Source organism: Rattus norvegicus, chromosome 2 (genome assembly GCF_021556685.1).
Source record: "Rattus norvegicus strain SHRSP/BbbUtx chromosome 2, alternate assembly SHRSP_T2T, whole genome shotgun sequence".
NCBI lineage: Eukaryota > Metazoa > Chordata > Mammalia > Rodentia > Muridae > Rattus > Rattus norvegicus.
Window position 1 is genome coordinate 69,941,158 of NC_141535.1, and position 20,617 is coordinate 69,961,774.

General features: G+C 37.1%; 1 protein-coding gene across 1 annotated transcript; it reads right to left on the minus strand.

Annotated features, from left to right (window-relative positions):
• Positions 1 to 4,278: 4,278 nt before the first annotated feature.
• On the minus strand, positions 4,279 to 19,907 carry LOC120100998 (60S ribosomal protein L6-like). The gene is made up of 4 exons (XM_087640480.1): positions 19,731 to 19,907; positions 14,863 to 15,456; positions 4,419 to 4,587; positions 4,279 to 4,355 (listed from the first exon to the last, which is right to left on the minus strand). Exons 1-4 carry the CDS (start codon positions 19,905 to 19,907, stop codon positions 4,279 to 4,281), a joined length of 1,017 nt encoding a protein of 338 aa, XP_087496606.1.
• Between the last annotated feature and the right edge of the window lie 710 nt (positions 19,908 to 20,617).

The window sequence follows — 20,617 nt, forward strand, 5'->3', positions numbered from 1 at the left end:
GGTAGGAAGATTGCTAGAACTTAAGTGTCTCAAGGTCACCATTGGGTTTCAGCCTCAGAGAAAGTTTAAATAAATAAAATGAAGCAAAATATACTCAAAATTCATGTGACTGATGCTATATGCATAAACTTTAATAACAGTGGGATGTAATTACATAGGAACAGTGGCAACAATTCTATTTTTCAAATTCAAATATGAAATAGAAATTACTTTTGTCATTTCTCAGCTACATAAAAGTTTACTTCTACTCTAATTTTCTTTTATTTCAAATGAAGAACTGACACTGAATAAAAGCGGTGTTTTAACCAGTTTTTACCAGATGTATGGATGTAATATCACTATTTTGAAATATGCCAAGTTCCCCTCTAATAACAAGTAATTATGCCCCTGCCCCTCAGGACAGCTCTCTCTTAGTTGAGGTTATCTTCTTTTATGAGAAGGGTAAAGTAAATGTCAGTTTTTTCTTTTTTTTTTTCTTTTTCTTTTTCTTGGAGCTGGGGACCAAACCCAGGGCCTTGTGCTCGCTAAACAAGCGCTCTACTGCTGAGCTAAATCCCCAACCCCAAGTGTCAGTTTTGAATAACAGTATTGCCACTAAAATCCCTCCCCACTTAAGGAAGATTCACATATTATATTGAATCATTGAAATAAAAGTTCCTACATGGGTATGTGTGGAAGTAGTGGAGGTCACAGCTTCCATATGCCGCATTTCGGCGGTCATTGACTGTAATTGTGGTTGATTTTCAAAAGCACAGCTGAAGAGATGTACTTAGAAATATTCAGAAATCTAATTTATGACCGTTTGGTATTCTTCAAATGTCTCTAATGCTTATTGGTTTGGGTAATTTTAGACTTGGTTTTTTTTTTTGTTTTTTGTTTTTTTTTTTGGTTCTTTTTTTCGGAGCTGGGGACCGAACCCAGGGCCTTGCGCTTCCTAGACAAGCGCTCTACCACTGAGCTAAATCCCCAACCCCTAGACTTGTATTTAACAATATTCACCACTAAATATATTCTTTGAAAACCTCCCTTCCTCCTCCCAATAATGTCTCTTTAAGGGGATATGTGTGACCCACTAAATTTAATTAGGGTTGCTTGCTTGAGCATAGTGGATATTGTTTCTCAGTGTCTGACAATGTATTTGTGACTACGTTACTTAAAAATGCATCTTTGCTTCCCCGAGCAATTCTGAACTGCCAATAGCTCCTCACGGAGAGGTTGGGACTCAGGAGCCATCCATCTCCCGTGCAGGGAGGAATGGAGATGTACCCACTCCTCTACAACTTTTGCCAAGAGTTTTTGCATGCAGTTGTCATATTGTATCTAGCTTTTCACAGCAGCCTGCTCACACCCTGGCTCTTCTGATGTTTCCTTCTCTCTCTTCTGTGATGTTCTCAGAGTCTGTCAAATTGACTTCTAAATATCCATGCCGATGTCCACTAAATATCAATCCTTTCTACGTTGGTCTAGAGAGCATAATTTTCGATAGTGAGTGGTTACTGACAAGATACTGATAGGTTGGAGAACCAGAATAAGCTGTTCTGACTGTTGCATTCCAAGCCCTAAACAGGATATTTATATCACCTGCTCTAAGATTACTTTACTACAGCTCTAAAAGATGTCAAAAGCCTTGGTGGAGAAACAGCCTACTCTGTAACCATGTGCAGGGCATCCAAAATCCATCAAGAAAAAGAGCTTCTAAAGTGAACCAAACATATGCTGCACTTCATGAAATAGCAGTAACCTATGATGTATTTTACCTTCATTTGAGTTTAGGGTTATAGATTAATCTTTTCAAATTTTCAGTTCTACATAAGGAATAATAAAATAGAAAGGTGTACATAAAATTTTCTGACTAGACAAATTTAGACTATTTCTTGTTGTTGGATAAGATCTAATAAGTAAGTCACATGAATTTGTCTTAAAGTCACCATTTCTGTCCTTTGGCAAAATATTTTCTTCTACTGGAAGTATGTTTCATGTGTATATGCATGAATATATATATATATATTCTTCTACTGGAAGTGTGGTATATATGCATGAATATATAAATGTGTGTGTGTGTGTGTGTGTGTGTGTGTGTGTGTGTGTGTGTACACATATTCTTCTATGTATTTGAGTGTATGTGCATACATGTGACATTGATACTGGGTGTTTTCCACTATTTTTTTTGAAGCAGGACCTGTCACAACCAGGACCTCCTCTTTTTTGTTATTTTAGCCTTATTGCTTGTGCTGAAGACCACTTGCTTCTGCTTCTTATGCACTAGGATTACACAAAGGTCAACATGATGTTTCCAGTCTATTTATAGTACTGAGAGCCCAAACTCTCTTCTGCATCCTGTACGACAAGAAGAAAGGACACTGCCCACTAAACTTTCACCCAGATACTGTTCTGCAGCTTTAAAAGACTAATTAAAAGTGTTTATTCTACTAGGATTTTAAAAAGGTAAAATATTAAATTATAGAGTAGATTGTATTCTTTTCTGAAAATAGACAAGAACAATAAAAGAAGAGCACCGAGAGCATTCCTCACAAACTTTTCAAAACTCATTTTGTCACTGCAAGTGTTCAGGGAATTTGTAGAGCTGGAACTTTCTCCAGTTTCTGATAGGCACAGCACGTCAATGTAAGTTGCAGGTAGGCACTCCTGTGCATTAATTAGAAAAGGTCAAGCTGTGCAAAGGAAATGAGTGCAGTTCATATGGGTAAGAGCTTAGAAAGAACAAGCTGTGACAATGAATTCCAAATCTTCACTAATTACCGGTGCTTTCTACAAATAAAATGATACTGAATGTGCAAGCATGCTCAAGACAAAACTTTTTGCCTTCCACAGGGGATTGAAGAAAATGAAAATATGCTTTTTAAAGTGATATGCAACTTTTAATACTCCTTTAAAACTTATAATGTATTATTCCAGTGCTGTGAGATGGGTGCGTGCTTATTCTTATTTTAACGACAAGAAGAAATAATATTCTGAGCAACTTGTTAGGATCATGCAGATTGTCACTAACAGGTTGAATGGAAATTTATCTTGTGTTTTCACAAATAATTTCAAATTATGATTTCTTGTAAAAAAACTTGGCATTTTATTTGACTCTCAAAACATATTTTCATATAAGTCTTATGGAGATTCAGAAACAGGTTTAATCAAAGAAGTATAATGCATGAAGTTTAATTCCTTATTAAACCTATACTTTACTACCTTAGGTGTTATCAAAGCTATATTAAGCCAATATGTGCATATAGTCTTATAAATCCCAACCAAGATATTTTAGTAGAACATATTTGAAGTTTACTTATTTTTACAAGTTGTATCAAATGTATAGAAGCACCTACTTCAGTTAACTAATAGTATCTTTGCATATCAGGATCTTTTCCAAACTCACCTGTCAGATCAGTATTAAGCAACTAGGACCTAGAAGAAATTTCTACTATAAATAAATAAAATATTATCTTGGTGATTTATTTCTGTGAAAATAAGCCATGACCATGGCAACTTTTACATTAAAAAATTAGGTGGAGCTGGCTTACAGTTCAAAGCTTTAGCACAAACACAATTGTCATGGCAGGAAGCTTGGTGGCATGCAGTCAAACATGGCAAGTTCTACATTTTGGTTCCTAGGCAGCAGGAAAAGACTGACCCATGGGATGGGAATTGAGCATCTGAGACCTCAAATCCTGCCCTCAGTGACCATTTAGCAAGGCATTACCTACGCTAACAAGACCTTAAAAGGGCTACTCTCTAGGGGTCTCTGGAGGCCAATTTTACTCAAACTATCACAAATACATACAGACAGATGTCTGAATATACCATATAATAAAAATGTAACCTATCCCATAGCATATGTAATTAATGTATAATATATGTTATTTATATTCATATATGTGATAAAATGCAAGATATGATGTGCAGAGAGAAAGAGAACAGAAATAAAAGAAATTTTGTCTCTTCCCTATTATAGCAAGTAGGAAACAAAAGTGAAGAAGGAACAGAAGGTAAAAGTCAGTCATTTGACCTAAATCATCCCAAGCTTTCAGGTGACAACTGGAAAATCATAGAATTTTCTTTCAAAAATTTGGTGTTATTACAACACAGACACCAAGAATTTTTTTTTCTTTTTTCTTTTTTTTTTCTTTTCTTTTTTTTTTTTTTTTGGAGCTGGGGACCGAACCCAGGGCCTTGTGCTCGCTAGGCAAGCGCTCTACCGCTGAGCTAAATCCCCAACCCCCACCAAGAATTTTTTAACTAGCAAGTGAATAAGAATAAAATCTTAGTGTATTAAGATGTCCGTGACTGATGAGCAGTATGACTGATAACTGGCCCAAATGCTGCAGACTCTATGCTTCTCAGGAGGTCTGCAATGACCAAGAACACAGGTTAGAATTTTGCCCAAATACCACACCAGCTGGAATACTCACACAGTTCAGGAGACTTGGGAACTATCTCACCAAACTCCACTCCAAGCCCCATCTCCCTTCTGGTCCACTTCCTCACCAGGAGCAGACCAGTATCCAGATACCACTTAAATTCTACAGCCTGCAATCCTACCAGGAGTTCCACAGTGGTCAAGGGCACGGAAGGCCTGCTCTAACCGGAGAAAAGAAAGAGGTTAACACTAAACAGAAACAAAGCTGCCTGCCTTCAAGAAGACCAGCTCTAACACAAGTTAGAGCTCTGCTTGCCTCCGAGGAGACTAGTTCCACTGAAAGACACTCAGGCCAGTTAATACCAGAGGGAACCAGATGACCAGAGGCAAGCACAAGAACATAAGCAACAAAATCCAATGCATTTGGCACTATTAGAACCAAGTTCTCACACTGAAGCAAATCCTGGATACACTAACATGAATGAAAATCAAGATAATGACTTAAAATTCCATCCCATGAAGATGATAGAGGCCTGTATTTAGAATATGAAGAACTCCCTTAAAGAAATATAGGTACATACAGACAAACAAGTAGAAACCCTTAAAGTAGAAGCAAATAAACCTCTTAAATAAATACAGGAAAGTAAAAATCAAGCAGGTGAAGGAAGTGAACAAATCTGTCCAAGAGCCAAAAATGGAAATAGGAACATTAAAGAAAACATAAAGCAAGGCAATCTTGGAGATGGACAATGTAGGAAAGATATCAGGAGATACAGATGCAAGCATCACTTACAGAATATAAGAGAAAGAAGAGAGAATGTCAAGCATAGAAGATATCCTAGAAAATATTGGCAGGTCAAAGACAATACAAACTGTATAAAGCTCCTAACCTAAAATATTCCAAATATTCAAAATATTTCAGTAAATTCTGGATACAATGAAAAGATCAAACCTAAGAATGATAGAAATAGAAAAGAGTGAAGAATCACAGATCACTGGGTCAAAAAAAATCTTCAAAACAATCACAGAAGGAAACTTCCCTAACCTAAAAGAAGAGATGGCTATAAATGTACAAGAAGTCTACAGAACATCAAAGAGACTGGAAGAGAAAAGAAAATTTTATTGTCACATAATAATCAAAACACTAAATGCACAGAACAGATCAAGAAGAGCTGTAAGGGTGAAACGCCAAGTAACATTAAGACAGTCCTATCAAAATTACACCACAATTCTCAACAGAGACTTTAAAAGCCAGAAGATTTTGAACAGATATCATCTAGACCCTAAGAGAACACAAATGCCAACTCAGGATACTATACGAGTAAAACTCTCAATCATCATAGATGGAGAAACCATGATATTCCATCACAAGACTAAAGTTAAACAATATCTTTTTACTAATTCAGCTCTATAGCAGATACTGGAAGGGAAACCCCAACACAAGGATAACTATACCCAAGAATATACAAGAAACTAAATATTTGACAACAAAAACAAAAGAAGAAAATCATATATGTATAATACTACATCCAGTAACAAAAATATCAGGAGCTAAAAAACCAGCTGTCTTTATTATCTCTCAGCAACAATGAACTCAATTCCTAATAAAAAGATGCAGGCTAATGGACTGCATACACAAAGAAAATCAAGCAATTTGCTGCACACAAGAAACAAACCAAAGTGACAATAACAGAGATGACCTCAGAGTAAAAGGCTGGAAAAAGGTTTCCAAGCAAATGGTCCAAAGAAACAAGCTAGAGTTGCCAGTCTAACATTCAATAAACTGCACTTTCAACCCAAAAGTTATCAAATGAGATGGGGAAGGACACTTGATATTAATCAAAAGGACAGTCTATCAAGAGGAAGTCTCAATCCTGAGCATCTATGCTCCAAATCCATTGGCTCCCACATTCGTAAAAGAAATTTTGCTAAAGTTTAAAATATCCATTGAACCTCACAAAATAATAGTGATATCTACAGAATATTCACCTGAAAACAAAAGAATATAGCTTCTTCTCAGCACATCGTGAAAAATTCTCGAAAATTGACCATATAATCAGTTACAAAACAGGCCACAACTGATACAGTAGTCCTATGCAGGCTATCAGATTACCAAGGACTGAGACTAGACTTCAATAACAACAAAAACAACAGAAACTTTATATACTCTTGGAAACTGAACAACTCTCTGTGCAATGATAATTTGGTCAGGGAAGAAATAAAGAAACTAAGGAATATGGAACTCAATGAAAATGAAGACATATCATACACAAATATTATAGGACATAATGAAGGCAGCATTAAGAGGAAAATTCATAGAACTAAGTTCCTTCATAAAGAAATTGTAGAGATACCATGCAAGCTCCTTTACAGCTCAACTGAAAGTTCTAGAAAGAAGCAAACACTACCAAGAGCTATAAAAGGCAGGAAATAATCAAACTCAGGGCTGAAATCAACCAATTTAAAACAAAGAGAAAAGTATGAAGAATCAAAAAAACCAAAAACTGGTTCTTTGAAAAAATCCACAAGATAGATAAAATCATAGCCAAACTATGTAAGGGCACAGAGACAGTATCTAAATTAATAAAATGAGAATGAAAAGGGAGACTTAACAACAGAAACGGGAGAAATTAAAACAATTCATCCAAACCTACAACAAAATCCTTTACTATTCAAAACTTGAAAATCTAGATGAAGTGGATGGATTTCTTCACAGATAACACATACCAAAGTTAAGTAGATTAGGTAAACAATTTAAATAGTGCCATAAGCCCTAAAGAAATAGAAATAATCATAAAAATAAACTCTCAACCAAAAAAAGCCCGGGGCCAGATGGATATAGTGCAGAAACCTACCAGACCTTCAAAGAAAAGCTAATACCAACACTCCTCAAATTATTCCACAAATAGAAACAGAAGGAACACTACTTGATTCATTATATGGAGCCACAGTTACTCTTACACCTTACCCACACAAAGACCCAACAAAGAAAGAGAACATCAGACCAATCTTGCTGATGAATATCAATGCAAAACTACTCAATAATATTCTTTCAAAATGAGACCAAAAACACATCAAAACCAAAGTTAACTATAATTCAGAAGACTTCATCCCAGGGATACAGAGATGGTTCAATATACAAAAACCCATTTAAATAACATACTATAAATAAACTCAAAGAAAACTACCACGTGATCATCTCATTAGATGCTTCAACACAATACAACACCCCTTCATGTTAAAAGTCCTGGAGAGATTAGGAATTCACAGCACGTACCTAAAAAATATAAAAGCAATGTATAGCAAACCAACAGTCAATGTAAAATTAAATGGAAATTAGAAGCAATTCCACTAAAATCTGGGACAAGTCAAGATTTCTCACTCTCTTCCTGCCTATTTAGTAAAGTACTCAAAGTTCTAGTTAGAGTAATTAGACAACAAAAGGATATCAAACAGATACATATTTGAAAGGGAGGATTCAAAGTATCACTATTTGCAAGTAATATGGTCTTATACATCAAGAACATCCAAAATTCTACCAGAGAACTACTACAGGTGATAAACAACTTCAGCAAAGTGACTGGATATAGAATTAACTCAAACAAGTCAGTAGCTTTTCTTTAAAAATGATACATAGATTGAGAAAGAAATTAGGGAAACAACATCCTTCATAATAATTACAAATATAAAATATCTTGGTGTAACTATTACTCACCAGGTGAAAGATCTGTATGACAAGAACTACAAATCCCTGAAGAAAGAATTCAAAGACCTCAGAAGATAGATAGAGCTCCCATGTTCATGGTTTGATAGGATTAACAGAGAAAATGGTCATCTTGCAAAAAGCAATCTTCAGATTCAATGCAATCCCCATCAAAATTCCAACACAATTCTTTACAGACATTGAAAATTTAACCCTAAACTTCATATGAAAAAAGAGGATAGCCAAAACAATTCTCAATAATAAAAGAACTTTCAGGGGAAATCACCATCCCTGACCTCAAGCTGTACTACACAGAAATAGAAATAGAGATTTAAAAACAACTGATATTGTTACAGAGACAATACTATCAATGGAATAGCAAACCTGTATACCCATGGACATTTGATCTTTAACAAAGAAGAAAAAATATACTGTGGATAGAAGAAAGCATTGTCAATAAGTGGTGCTGGCCTAACTCTCAATCTGCATGTAGGAGAATGAAAATATATACATATTTATCACATTGCCAAAAGCCAAAGTCCTAATGTATCAAAGACCTCAACATAAAACCTGAAACACTGAATCTAATAGAAGAGGAAGTTAGATTCTTGAACTCATTGGCACAGGGGTAAATTTCTGCACCAATGATGCAGGCTCTAAGATCAACGATTCAAAAAAGTGACCTCATGAAACTGAAAAGCTTCTGTAAGTTAAGGTACATAGTTAATAGGACAAATGAGCAACCTACAGATAATGGGGAAAATCTTCACTAACCCTACATCTAACCTGGGGCTAATATTTAAAATATATTAAAAATAAACAAGAAAATAAACCAATTAAAAATTGGGTACAGAGCTAAACAAAAGAATTCACAATAGAAAAATCTTGATTGAATGAGAAGCACTTACAATGTTCAAAGTCCTGGTCATCAGAGAAATCCAAATCAAAGAGACCAAGAATCCACCTCATACCAATCAGAATGGTTAAGATCAAAAACCTAAGTGACATCCCATGCTGGAAAGGATATGGAAAAATAGGAACACTCCTCCATTGCTGGTGGGATTTCAAACAAGTACAACCACTCTGGAAATCAATCTGATGGTTCCTCAGAAAATTGCAAATAGTTCTCCCTGAAGATCAAGCTATACCATTTTGGGCATATACCCAAATGTTGCTCCATCATACCTCAAGGACACATACTCCACAATATTCATAGCCAGAAACTATGTAAGTTACATTGTAAAAGCCAGAAGCTAGAAACAATTCAAGATGTCCCTTGACCAAAGCATGGATATAGCAAATGTGGTTCATTTACACAATGGATTACTATTCATTTATTTAAAATGAGGACACACAAATTTTGTAGGCAAATGTGGATGGAACTAGGAAATATCCTGATTGAGGCAACTCAGACTCAAAAGGACGTGCATGGTATGTACTCACTAATAAGTGGATATTAGCCAAACGTAATGCCTATGATACAACCTATAGACCTTAAGAAATGTAACAACACAGATGCCTAAGTGAGGATGCTTCAATTCCACTTAGAATGAGGAAGGAAATAATCACAAGTGGGTAGGAGAAGGGCAGGGATGGGGAGTGGAACAGAATGAGATGTGATGAAGGGGACAGGAGAGAAGCCCTGAGGGCTAAGAGAATGAATGGAAATAATGATCCTTGGACAGTGGGAGGTAGGGACCCTCTACAAAATAACAGAGATCTGGGAATTGAGAAACTCTCAGGACTCACTTGGGGTGAGCTTAGCCAAAGTGCCCAACACTGGAGAAAGGGAATTGGAAGAGTCCACCTCAAGTACATAGATAGGTCCTCAGTTGGAAGGACAGGGTTGTTAAACCAGAGGCAAATTTAGGACCCAGAATTGTTCTTGTCTAAAAGAACGTCAGGGACAAAAATGGAGTAGAAACTGAAGAAAATGCAGCAATCCAATGATCACCTCAACATGGGATTCATCTCATGGATGGACATCAATGCCTGGCACTACTATGTCATGTATGCTTACATGCAGGAGCCTTACATGGCTGTCCTCAGAGAAGCCCTACCAGCAGATGACTAGACAGAAGCAGATATTTACACCCAATTATTGGACTGAAGTCAGGGACCCCTATGGTTGAATTAGGGGAATGATTGAAAAAGCAGAAAAGGAGAGTGACTCCATAGGAAGTCAAGCGTCCTCAACTAACCCAGACCCCAGGGAGCTCACAGAGACTGAGCCACCAACCAGGAACATACACGGGCTGGTCCAAGGCCCATTGCACATACATAGCAGTGGTCTGTCTGGTCAGGTCTCAGTGGGAGAAGATGCTCTTAATATTTGAGAGACTTAAGGCTGCAGGAAAAGGGGAGGTCTGAAAGGGATGAGGAGGGAGGAAATCTCTCAGAGGCAAGGGGAAGGAGGAAAGTAATGAGGAATTGTGGGAAGGGTATTGAGGGGGCAACGACGAGAATGTAAATAAATAAAGTATTTTTTAAAAGGTGTGCATGGCTATCACATGAAAGAAAACTGTACTGTGCATCTATTTGTTGTTACTGTTGTCAGCACAATTACAGAGTGAAGAGAAGGAACAGCTCAGCAAATATGTATTTGTTTTGTAGTTCACATGAGAGCCTTGTCCTCATGAGTTCTTATTATCATTAATGATGGAGGGTAATTATTGGTCTGAATGATGCATTCCGGCATTCCAAGGCCCCAGTAAAGAGACAGTGTCTGCAAAACGCCCTAGATATATGCAAAGCTAATGTCTAGCACTGAAGCCAGTGGAAAATAGAGCCCTTGAAGGGCAGAGAGTGATGGCAGAGGAGGCACAGTTTGTGACAAAGCATGATAGAAATTTCCCACTGGCCTTGTGCTAAAGTTTGAACATACCAAATCCAGTGAGGACAGAGGATTGTGCCGGTGCAGGAAATATGGGACATCTCATCCAGGGAACAACATGGTTTTCATGGTTTTTCAAGAGAAAGCTTTTTTTTTTTTTTTTTTTTTGCTTTATTACTTTTGATTCTTATTTTTGCCAGTGGTGCTCTTTGCTACTGGAGCAAAACTCAGTAATAAAATCAATTCTAATTATGAGCAGAGACACAAGCTCAGGTTTCTATATATGTTCAACTTCTCTGTCAAACATATAAATTTTATATCATTACCAGTAAGCTATTTATTTTCTGGTTGCTTAATCTGAAATCCTATAGTCTTAATAGTTCTTTTTTTTTTTCGTTAAACATGATACTCTTTCAATTTTCCCAAATTGTACTCAACTGTGGAATGTATAACTAAATAAATAAATTTGGCATACATGTAATTAAATTTAAAATCATATGAAGCCCTCCCTTTCCTACACAATCATCTGTCTCTGTTTCTCTACTTCCTCTCTCTCTCTCTCTCTCTCTCTCTCTCTCTCTCTGTCTCTCTCTGTCTCTCTCCCTCTGTGTGTATCTATGTTTTTTGCTAAAAATAAAACTGTGGATAACTTGTGCAGGACAATATTTCTGAATATCCCAATATAATGTAGAGATGTTTTGTTCATTTTTCATATAAATGTAATTTTTGTAACTTTTAAAGAGACCATGATGATGTTTGCGAATTTTTCTTCTTAGAACTTGTTTTCAATTTACATGTTTTTTTTTGAGAATGATAAGAACCATTTCTTATATAGCACATTGACGTGCAAATGAATAAAATGGTATGTACTACAAAATTTCTAATTTTTATTGGACATGTTTTATTTACATTTCAAATGTCTTTCCCTTTTCCGATTTCCTGTCCATAAGCCCCTTATCCCCTCCTTCTCCCCTCCCCAACCACCCTCCCTTCCCACATCCTCCCCCACATTCCCTTACACTGAGGGTTCAACCCTGGCAGGACCAAGGGCTTCTCCTTCCTTTGGTGCCCAACAAGGCCATCCTCTGCTACATGTGAAGCTGGAGACTTGGGTTATTCCATGTATAGTCTTTGAGTAGTGGTTTAGTCCCTGGGAGCTCTGGTTGGTTGGCATTGTTGTTCTTATGGGGTTGCAAGATCCTTCAGCTCTTTCAATCTTTTCTCTAATTCCTCTAATGGGGGTCCCATTCTCAGTTCAGTGGTTTGCTGCTATCATTCGCCTCTGTATTTAACATTCTCTGGCTGAGTCTCTCAGGAAACGTCTATATCCAGTTCCTGTCAGCATGCACTTTTTAGTTTCATCAATCTTATCTAGTTTTGGTGGTTGTGTGTGTGTGTGTGTGTGTGTGTGTGTGTGTGTGTGTGTGTGTGTGTGTGTGTCTGTGTCTGTGTGTCTGTGTCTGTGTGTGTATACCCATATATATATATATATATATATATATATATATATATATATATATATATATATATATGGCATATATATATATGTCACATGTGGGGCAGGCTCTGAATGACCGTTCCTTCAGTCTCTGCTCCAAACTTTGCCTCTAAATCCACTCCTATGAATATTTTTGTTCCCCTTTTTAAGGAGTGAAGCTCTGAATGGCTGTCTCTTCAGTCTCTGCTCTAAATATAATTGCTTATGTTAGTTTTTATGGTAACTAAAATAAAGTGTATATTGATAAAAAAGAAAAAAGGAGTGAAGCATTCGCACTTTGGTCATCCTTTTTCTTGAGCTTCATGTGGTTTGTGGATTGTATCTTAGGTAATTCGATCTTTTGGGATAATATCCACGTCTCAGTGCCCATTGTGGTTCATGATATATTATTCCCTGTATTACATCCATTTGAAATTACCCTGAAATACTTAGTTAGAAGAGCTGCACATCTTCCATTCTTAATTACTAAGCAGTATACTGCTTTATAGATAATCTGCTGTGGTCATGATACACTACTGAGATAAACACAGAGTTTGTTAAGTGTAAAACTTTAATTCCTAATAAAGTTTTTATATTTTGCTTTTGTTTTGATTTTGTGTTGTGAAAGGACGAGACAGGGTATCATGTCACAGGCAAGATTGCCAGGCCTAAACTGAAACACACCAATCTCATATTTTGATCTCCAAAAAATTGCTAATGTGGTGGTCATGAGCAACCATTGATGGTTATATAACATTAGATCAAAAAAATAACCTTATGACATGACCTTTTTTCCATGGGCATTTCACTACACAATCTGAATTATTTTTATTTCAAACAAATATAAAATTGTTGTGAAGTAAAAGTGAGTTTGTTGAGACATAAGTGTCATACTTTTACCACATTAGACAATTCTGAATATACTATAATATGGAGAAGTGTTTTACTGACAGACAACGTTAATGGAAACGCTGTTCTCAGATTATCTTTGCTGGTACTTATCAATGTCAGCATTGATCACAAATGGTACTGAAACCACAGTGCAATATATTTGCATTGGATAGTAGAGAACAACCTGACTGTGTAATTTCTAAACATGTATGTCACTTATTTAAAATAAATTTTCTAGTATTCTTTTTCGATATCCATTACCCTTTCAAAATGAACACAAAATAATAGTACTTTCTTAAATATAAAATATATAAGTTTTCTGGATGAAACTTGATAATCACATTATAAATATTCATGTCATTTCTTTACTACCTTTACTATTATTATTTTGCTATTACCAGCTTAGTTATGTTTAGTTTTGACATAATTTAAAGCATCAATTTCAAGTGTTTCTATTTTAGTACATCTTCTACTTAAAGAAAATAAACAGTTCTTCATAAATATCTCATTTAAACTTAATCTTTTGATCAAAATAACATAATTTTCTGCTCTTAGTGTCACTCACTAAATAATGTATATGTATTCACTTGACAATAAATAATGCATGTCACTAAAAGGTGCAGTCTCTTGGTAAAGTAAACAAAGTAAAAGAAATGGAAAACTTTGAGGATTAAAAATATTAAAAAGTATAACTTATTTATTTTCTGACATGTCCTCTAGAGTCAACCTCATACTGTATAAAACAAACAAATAAACAAAACATCAGAAATTAACCATGTTTCAAAGTGGTACTCCACTGAAGTTCATGAACCTTTTATTTTGATATAATAAAAGAGTTTTGTCCAGAAACAGACTAACTCACAGCAGAAAATATCCTGGAATTAAATGTTTTCGGGGGGTTTATGATAGTGGTGTTTTTCCTTGTTTGTTTGTTTTGAAATTTGCACTGTTTGTTTCTAAAACTGCGACAAATATACTAAGAGAGGAAGAGGGTAAAGGGGAGGAGAGAATGAGGAAGAAAAAACTATATTAGACTTTACAGACATTCGTTTACTGGCTGCAGATGGTTCAGTACTTATGAATACTGGGTACTCTTCCAGAGAAGACAGGTTGAGGCCCATCAGCAATGTTGGTTTTTCACTCTAACTCTAACTCCAGTTCTGGATGATCCAATGTCTTATGTTTGCCTCTGAAGAGAGCATGAATGAACATGTTACACACAGACACAGACACACACAGACACACACAGACACACACACAAATAACAATTTAATTTTTGTAACTGATTCTTTTGGTGTTACACATTATTTAAACCAGTCTTACATATCCTCTCTTCCCCTCATACACTCACTTCACCTTTGCTGCAGCCCCTCAAAATAAAACAAACAGAAACAACCAAAAGAAGCAACAACCAAAACAGCAAAACAAACCATAGCAGACATCCCATCATTGAAGCCATAATATACAACAGTGTGTCCCAGAATGTATCCTCTTGTAGATACATTTCCAATTGCAAATGTACATTTGCAACTGGTCACTGGAATGGATGGAGATCTCTGGATTCTGTGACACAGTAAATATTCTCTCTTCACTCTGTTGAGGGCAAGAGGTCCAGTCACAAGTAGCAAGCCACTGCCTAGCTGCTTGAGGAAAACCACTCTCTTGCCCCTGTGGCGCCCAGTGAGGATGATCAGTACAGTCCCAGGAGTGATGCTGGAGTGCAACCTCCTCACGTGCTGGCTGAAGGGCTTCTTGCCATGGCTCAGCAGCTTCCGAGGTACTTCTTCAGTAGTATAATACCTAGGCATTTTTCTAAGCTTCACCACCAGGGTGCCACCGTTCTTGTCCCCACCAACCATTTTTGTGATGGTAGCAAGGACCTTTTCTTTCTTCTTCTTCTTCTCCTCCTCCACCTTTGTCTTGACAGCAGAGTATTTCCTTTTGTACAAGGCCTTTCTGGAATACATAGCAGATCGGGAGTACCTGCCAATTCTGCTCACCAGGACAGGGTTTCGGCTGCAAAGGGGCTTACTCTTCCTCAGCTTTTTAGCCTTAGGACTACCCTTTTTGACCGCACCAGCGGGCCGGGCCCGAGGGGGGTGGGGGGCAGCAGCATCACCGCCAGCCTTCAGGGCTGCAGGTTTCTTCTCCTTTTTATCAGGCTTCTCTGCCTTTTCACCCTCCGTCTTGCAAGACGGAAAAGAGCCTCAATCTCTTTCTGTCGGGTAACTGACTCTAGCTAAGTGATGTTTTTGATTAATTTAAAATTTAGAACAAAATGCATAGACTTTTTTGAAAATGACTTAGGAAACTCTGGGTTTTCTTTTCTTCTCAAAAATATTCTCTGTGAGTCCATGTGAGCTTCAGTCTCTGCCAGCCCATGTTTGCCTTGTGTAGTTGAATCTAGGGCCGTTTTCTCCTATTGTTCTCCATCCTCTTTATCACTCTTTCTTCTTACTCTTCAATGAGGTTCCCTAATTCCAAGTGAGGGTACCCAATGAAGACTTCCAGTTTATACTCTGTGCATCATGTCGAGCTGTGGCTCTCATAACATCTGCTGCAGGAGGATGCCTCTCTGAAGATGACTGGAAAAAGTTTACCAGGTTATCCTTATGAATCACATCATTGTTGTTTTGTTTATTTGTTGTGGGTTATATTTTAGTTGTTGTTTGTTTGCTTTGGTTTGATTTTGCTTTTTTTTATTGTTTAGGTTTTTGAGTTTTGCCAGTGTGCTTGGCTCTATCCTAAGTCACTTGGCAATCTAGTCTGTAATTCCTGGTTATCTAGGCCATGTACATCATGTGCTCCCTCTAATGGTAGGGTCACAGGAACAAGGGCTTCTCCTATTATTGATTACAGACAATGCCATCCTCTGCTATGTATGAAGCTGAAGCCATGGGTCCCCCCATGTATACTCTTTGGTTAGTGGCTTAGTCCCTGAGTACTCTGGGGCATCTGGTTGGTTGATGTTCATCCTATACGTTCACAATCTCCTTCAGCTCCTTCAGTCCTTTCTCTAATGCCTCCACTGGGGTCCCACTGCTCACTCAGTCTAATGGGTAGCTGCAAGCATCTTAATCTGTATCAGTAAGGCTTTGGCAAAGCCTCTCAGGAGACATCTATATCGGGTTCTGTCAGCAAGAACTTCTTGATATCAGCAATAGCGAATGGGTTTGGTGACTGCAGATAGGATAGATCCCTGGGTGGGGCAGTCTCTGAATGGCAGTTCCTTTACTCTCTGCTCCACTGTTTGTCCCTACATTCCCCAGTATAGGGGAATGCCAGGGTGTCGAGATGGGAATGGGTGGGAGGGAGGGAGAGAACGCATCCTTATATAAACAGGGGGAGGTGGGAGGGGAGAGGGGGAACCAGGAAAGGAGATAACATTTGAAATGTAAATACATAAACGATCCATAAAAAGAAAAAAGAAACAAGAAACAAATATCACTTGGCCACACCCACAAGTTTTGTACTACCTTTTCCCCAGCACTTCTTATAGGCAGTTCATACTGTAAGTAGAGGGTTTTGTGACTTGGTTTTTGTTCAGGTAATCATGGGTGCTGACCAATTACAAGTCCAACTGAGATTTACCCTGTGGGTCTCAGGAAATTCTTTAGCTTCCTTTAACTGATTACTAACAAAATAGCATTTGATAAGACTCCCTCAGACTTACCATTATCAACTGGAAGTAGTATAAATTATTTTTTTATTGGATCTTTTAAATTTAGATTTCATATGTTATCCTCTTTCCCTGTTTCCCATCCATAAACACCCTATCCCAACCCCTCTCCCCCTTCTTCTAAAGAGTGTTCCCACACCAACCCTGCTCCCTGCCCTAACATTCCCCTACACTGGGGCATCTAGTCTTTGCAGGACCAAAGGCTTCTCCTCCCATTGGTGCCCAACAAGGCCATCCTCTGCTACATATGCAGGTGGAGCCATGGGTCTGTCCATGTGTAGTCTTTGAATTGTAGGAGTATCTGGGAGCTCTGGTTGGTGGGGATTGTTGTTCTTATGGGTTAGAGACTTTCATCTCTCTCTTTTTACATTAGTGTGGTCATTAGTCATTTTTACATTAGTAGCTGCAGTCAGAACAAAATGCTACAAAGTGGGCATTTTAAAAGACAATTCTTGATGTGAGAACTTTAATGAGCCTGTGTAGACCCCAGTGAGGGCTTTCCTTCTATGTCTTCCAGAGTGTTCTTGTTTTTCCTTAGATGAAGGTAGGAGGGAGCATCTTTCTGTATTGTAAAGTAACACATCCTACCAATTTAAGTCTCAATTCAATTGAAAACAAACTGGAAGCTTCCACATCCAATTAGATCAGAATGTGATTTACTTTGGTAAAGTAAGAGTATGTTCATACAGAAAGTAACAAAAACAAAAAGAAAATATGGAAATGGCTAAGTATTAAAATAAATATGTTCTTTTGAGGTTTAAGGAAAGAGAAGACAAAATTGAGTTAATATGTATGATGTTTTCTCATTAACAAATTGTTTTTATATGCCTCAAACAAAACCAAAAGTCTATACCTATGAGTGTTTTAATTGCAGATATGTAAGAACATTGCATGCATGTTTGTACCTGTAGTGGCCAGAAGAGTCTATTTGGATCCTTGGTGCTGATATTGCAGCATGCTGTGAGCCACCTGCTAAAGCTCTTTCTGAAATTTATGAATGGAAGGAAGACCAATTTTTCTATCAGTGGTTTATTGCTAAGGAATGGTGTCAGCTATTTAAGGCCTATTCTTCAACATAATGAATGTTGCCATCTCATGTAGCACAGTGGCATATAAAAAGACAGCTCTGGCCAATAAACTTAAAGTACTTTAATGAAAACTGGTAAACCCTTTACTGCAGAACAACCATAAAAGGTCTTTTAATACTTCCACTTAGTCAAAGGATTTATAGATTTTATATATTGTTACACGTATGTTAAAAATCATCTGGAGAGTGTTATGCAAGATACTTCAAATAATGTAATAAAATACTTTTACAAAATACACACTTATTGATTTTTCAATCTTTGTCTTATAAATATTACACTATAGAGTATCATTCAAGAACTGTTTACTCACATAATTATCTAATTCTTTCATTTGTACATATCTTCCTCTCCCTAATCAACATCTCACTTCCTCCACTCCTTTTCAATTTTATGACCATTTTATTTATGACTACTACTGTATCACACACTCATATCCCACTGAGCATTGTTAGTGTTTCTCCTGTGGGTTAAACACTAACCACTTGAAATTGAGTAACCTATCAGGGCGCTTATTTTCCATCTCTCAACAGCCATTGGTTGATTGTAGCTCTACATTTATTACTTTTACTTCAAAGTAGAAATGAGATCATAGCATTTTACATTTTGAAAACATTTGGCTACAGTTTCTCATTTGAATGAATATCAAAATTCTTTTGTCACTGAATCATTTAGTGAATGAGTGATGATACATGGCATTATTGTTCATAATTTAGAGTATCAACATGCCTATTTCATTTTGCTTCAATATTAGACAGAGATAAACAATTGTAATTATGAAACTAGTTTGAGAAAAGACTGGATAAATTACTTTATCTAAAACCTGGGTTAATCAAAATCTATGAAAAATAAAATAACAAGAACTACTCTCATATATATATATACATATATATACATATATATTTCATTTTCTTTTTAATAAGATACTTTACCTATTAACATCAAATATATTATTCCATACTGACATCTATACTAATGCATGTTTTTGTTTTCTCAGTGTAACTTGCTTCTTCTTATGAGGAAGCCATTATTGGGTTTTTGTTTGGTTGGATGGTTTTGTTATTATTTTACGGTCCAGTCATTACCCCAATGTCAGTCGTCTCTCCTATAGTTCCTCAGCCCATTCCTCCTCCCCCTTGTCTCCAAGAGGATGTCTCTACTGCCTACCCACCCGAACTCCCACCAGACCTTTCCACTCCCTGGGACCTCAAGTATCTTGAGGGTAACGGACAATCATCTTTAAAATCAAAAGAAATGCTTTAACAATTATTGTTCTTCAATAGTCCATCCATCAACTGAATACAGAAATTATAAGAAATGCTGTATGAAAATTATTTTGCAACCAAATTGTAAAAGTAAATATGAATGAAATAAACATTAAACTTAGGCCCATAGAACAAATAACAAGACATAGTTTAATGTATTTACACATGAAAATTTTCAATTCTATGATATGTTTGAATTATTGAATTAATATAGTTCATAGAAAATTATACAAACTTTTAAAATTGTCATAAAACAAATCTATAGCTTCCAGTTTTAATGTTTACATTAAGATTTTACCCAGTAGGTCATTGAAGACACCCCTACAGGCTCGGGGGGGGGTATGTAGAAAATGATGCTTTAAGATTGTGAGAGTCACGTGAACTAAAGGACATCCTTCTCTGTGTGGACAGCTATGAAGAAGCAACCTCACGGTGCCATCTGCAAAGCGGATGCCGCGGCGGTGATTTGCAGAGACAGGACTCAGGTAATACGCAAACTGGATCACTGCCTTCAGACATGTTGGCACGGCAAGCCAACAGTTGGCACCAGAAGGAGTCCTCTTGGACCTGCTCCTTGGATCCTTGGGTTGTAGGATCTGGAGGACCATCAGTTCCCACCGCAGAGCTTACTGTGTATGAACAGCAATGGGTGGTGGTTGGGAGTCAAACCAATGCATTAGGAAAGCCAAAGACAGAAAAGGCTACTCAAGGTGAATTTTCAGGTGATTAGTGCAGGGCTTCCTAAGGAATTGAAGCTTGCGTCTAAGATATTGGGGACACATCTAGATGAAGAACAACTGAGTTCTAAGGTACATACTGCGTTATAAAGCATAGATCCACATCTCTTTTGAGGAATAAACCTTAATAAATCTCTAACCGCAAAAAAAAAAAAAGATTGTGAGAGTCAGAATGGATGAATAATTTCAAGGAGTCGGTGTCTTCTGACCAGAACAGGACTCAAATATGAACTCACAGAGACTGTTACCGTGCATAAAAGGTCTCCACGAATTCAATCAAGGCACGCAGGTTCTCTGCACTGAGAAGAGACATGGACACTGACAACCATCCCCACCCAAGAAACTTTCTCCAGTCAACACCTGCTTGCGATAAAAAGACTATTTTTATTAATCATTTTATTTATTTACATATCAAATGATATCTGCCTTCCCAGTTGCCACCTTTGATCCAATCCTCCCCTTTACCTCTACGAGGGAGCCCTTCATCCATTTACCTACTCCAGCTTCACTGCTCTATTGCCTCCCTAAGTTGGGGCATCATGCCTCCACAGGACCTATGGCTTTCTCTCTCATCCTTGCCA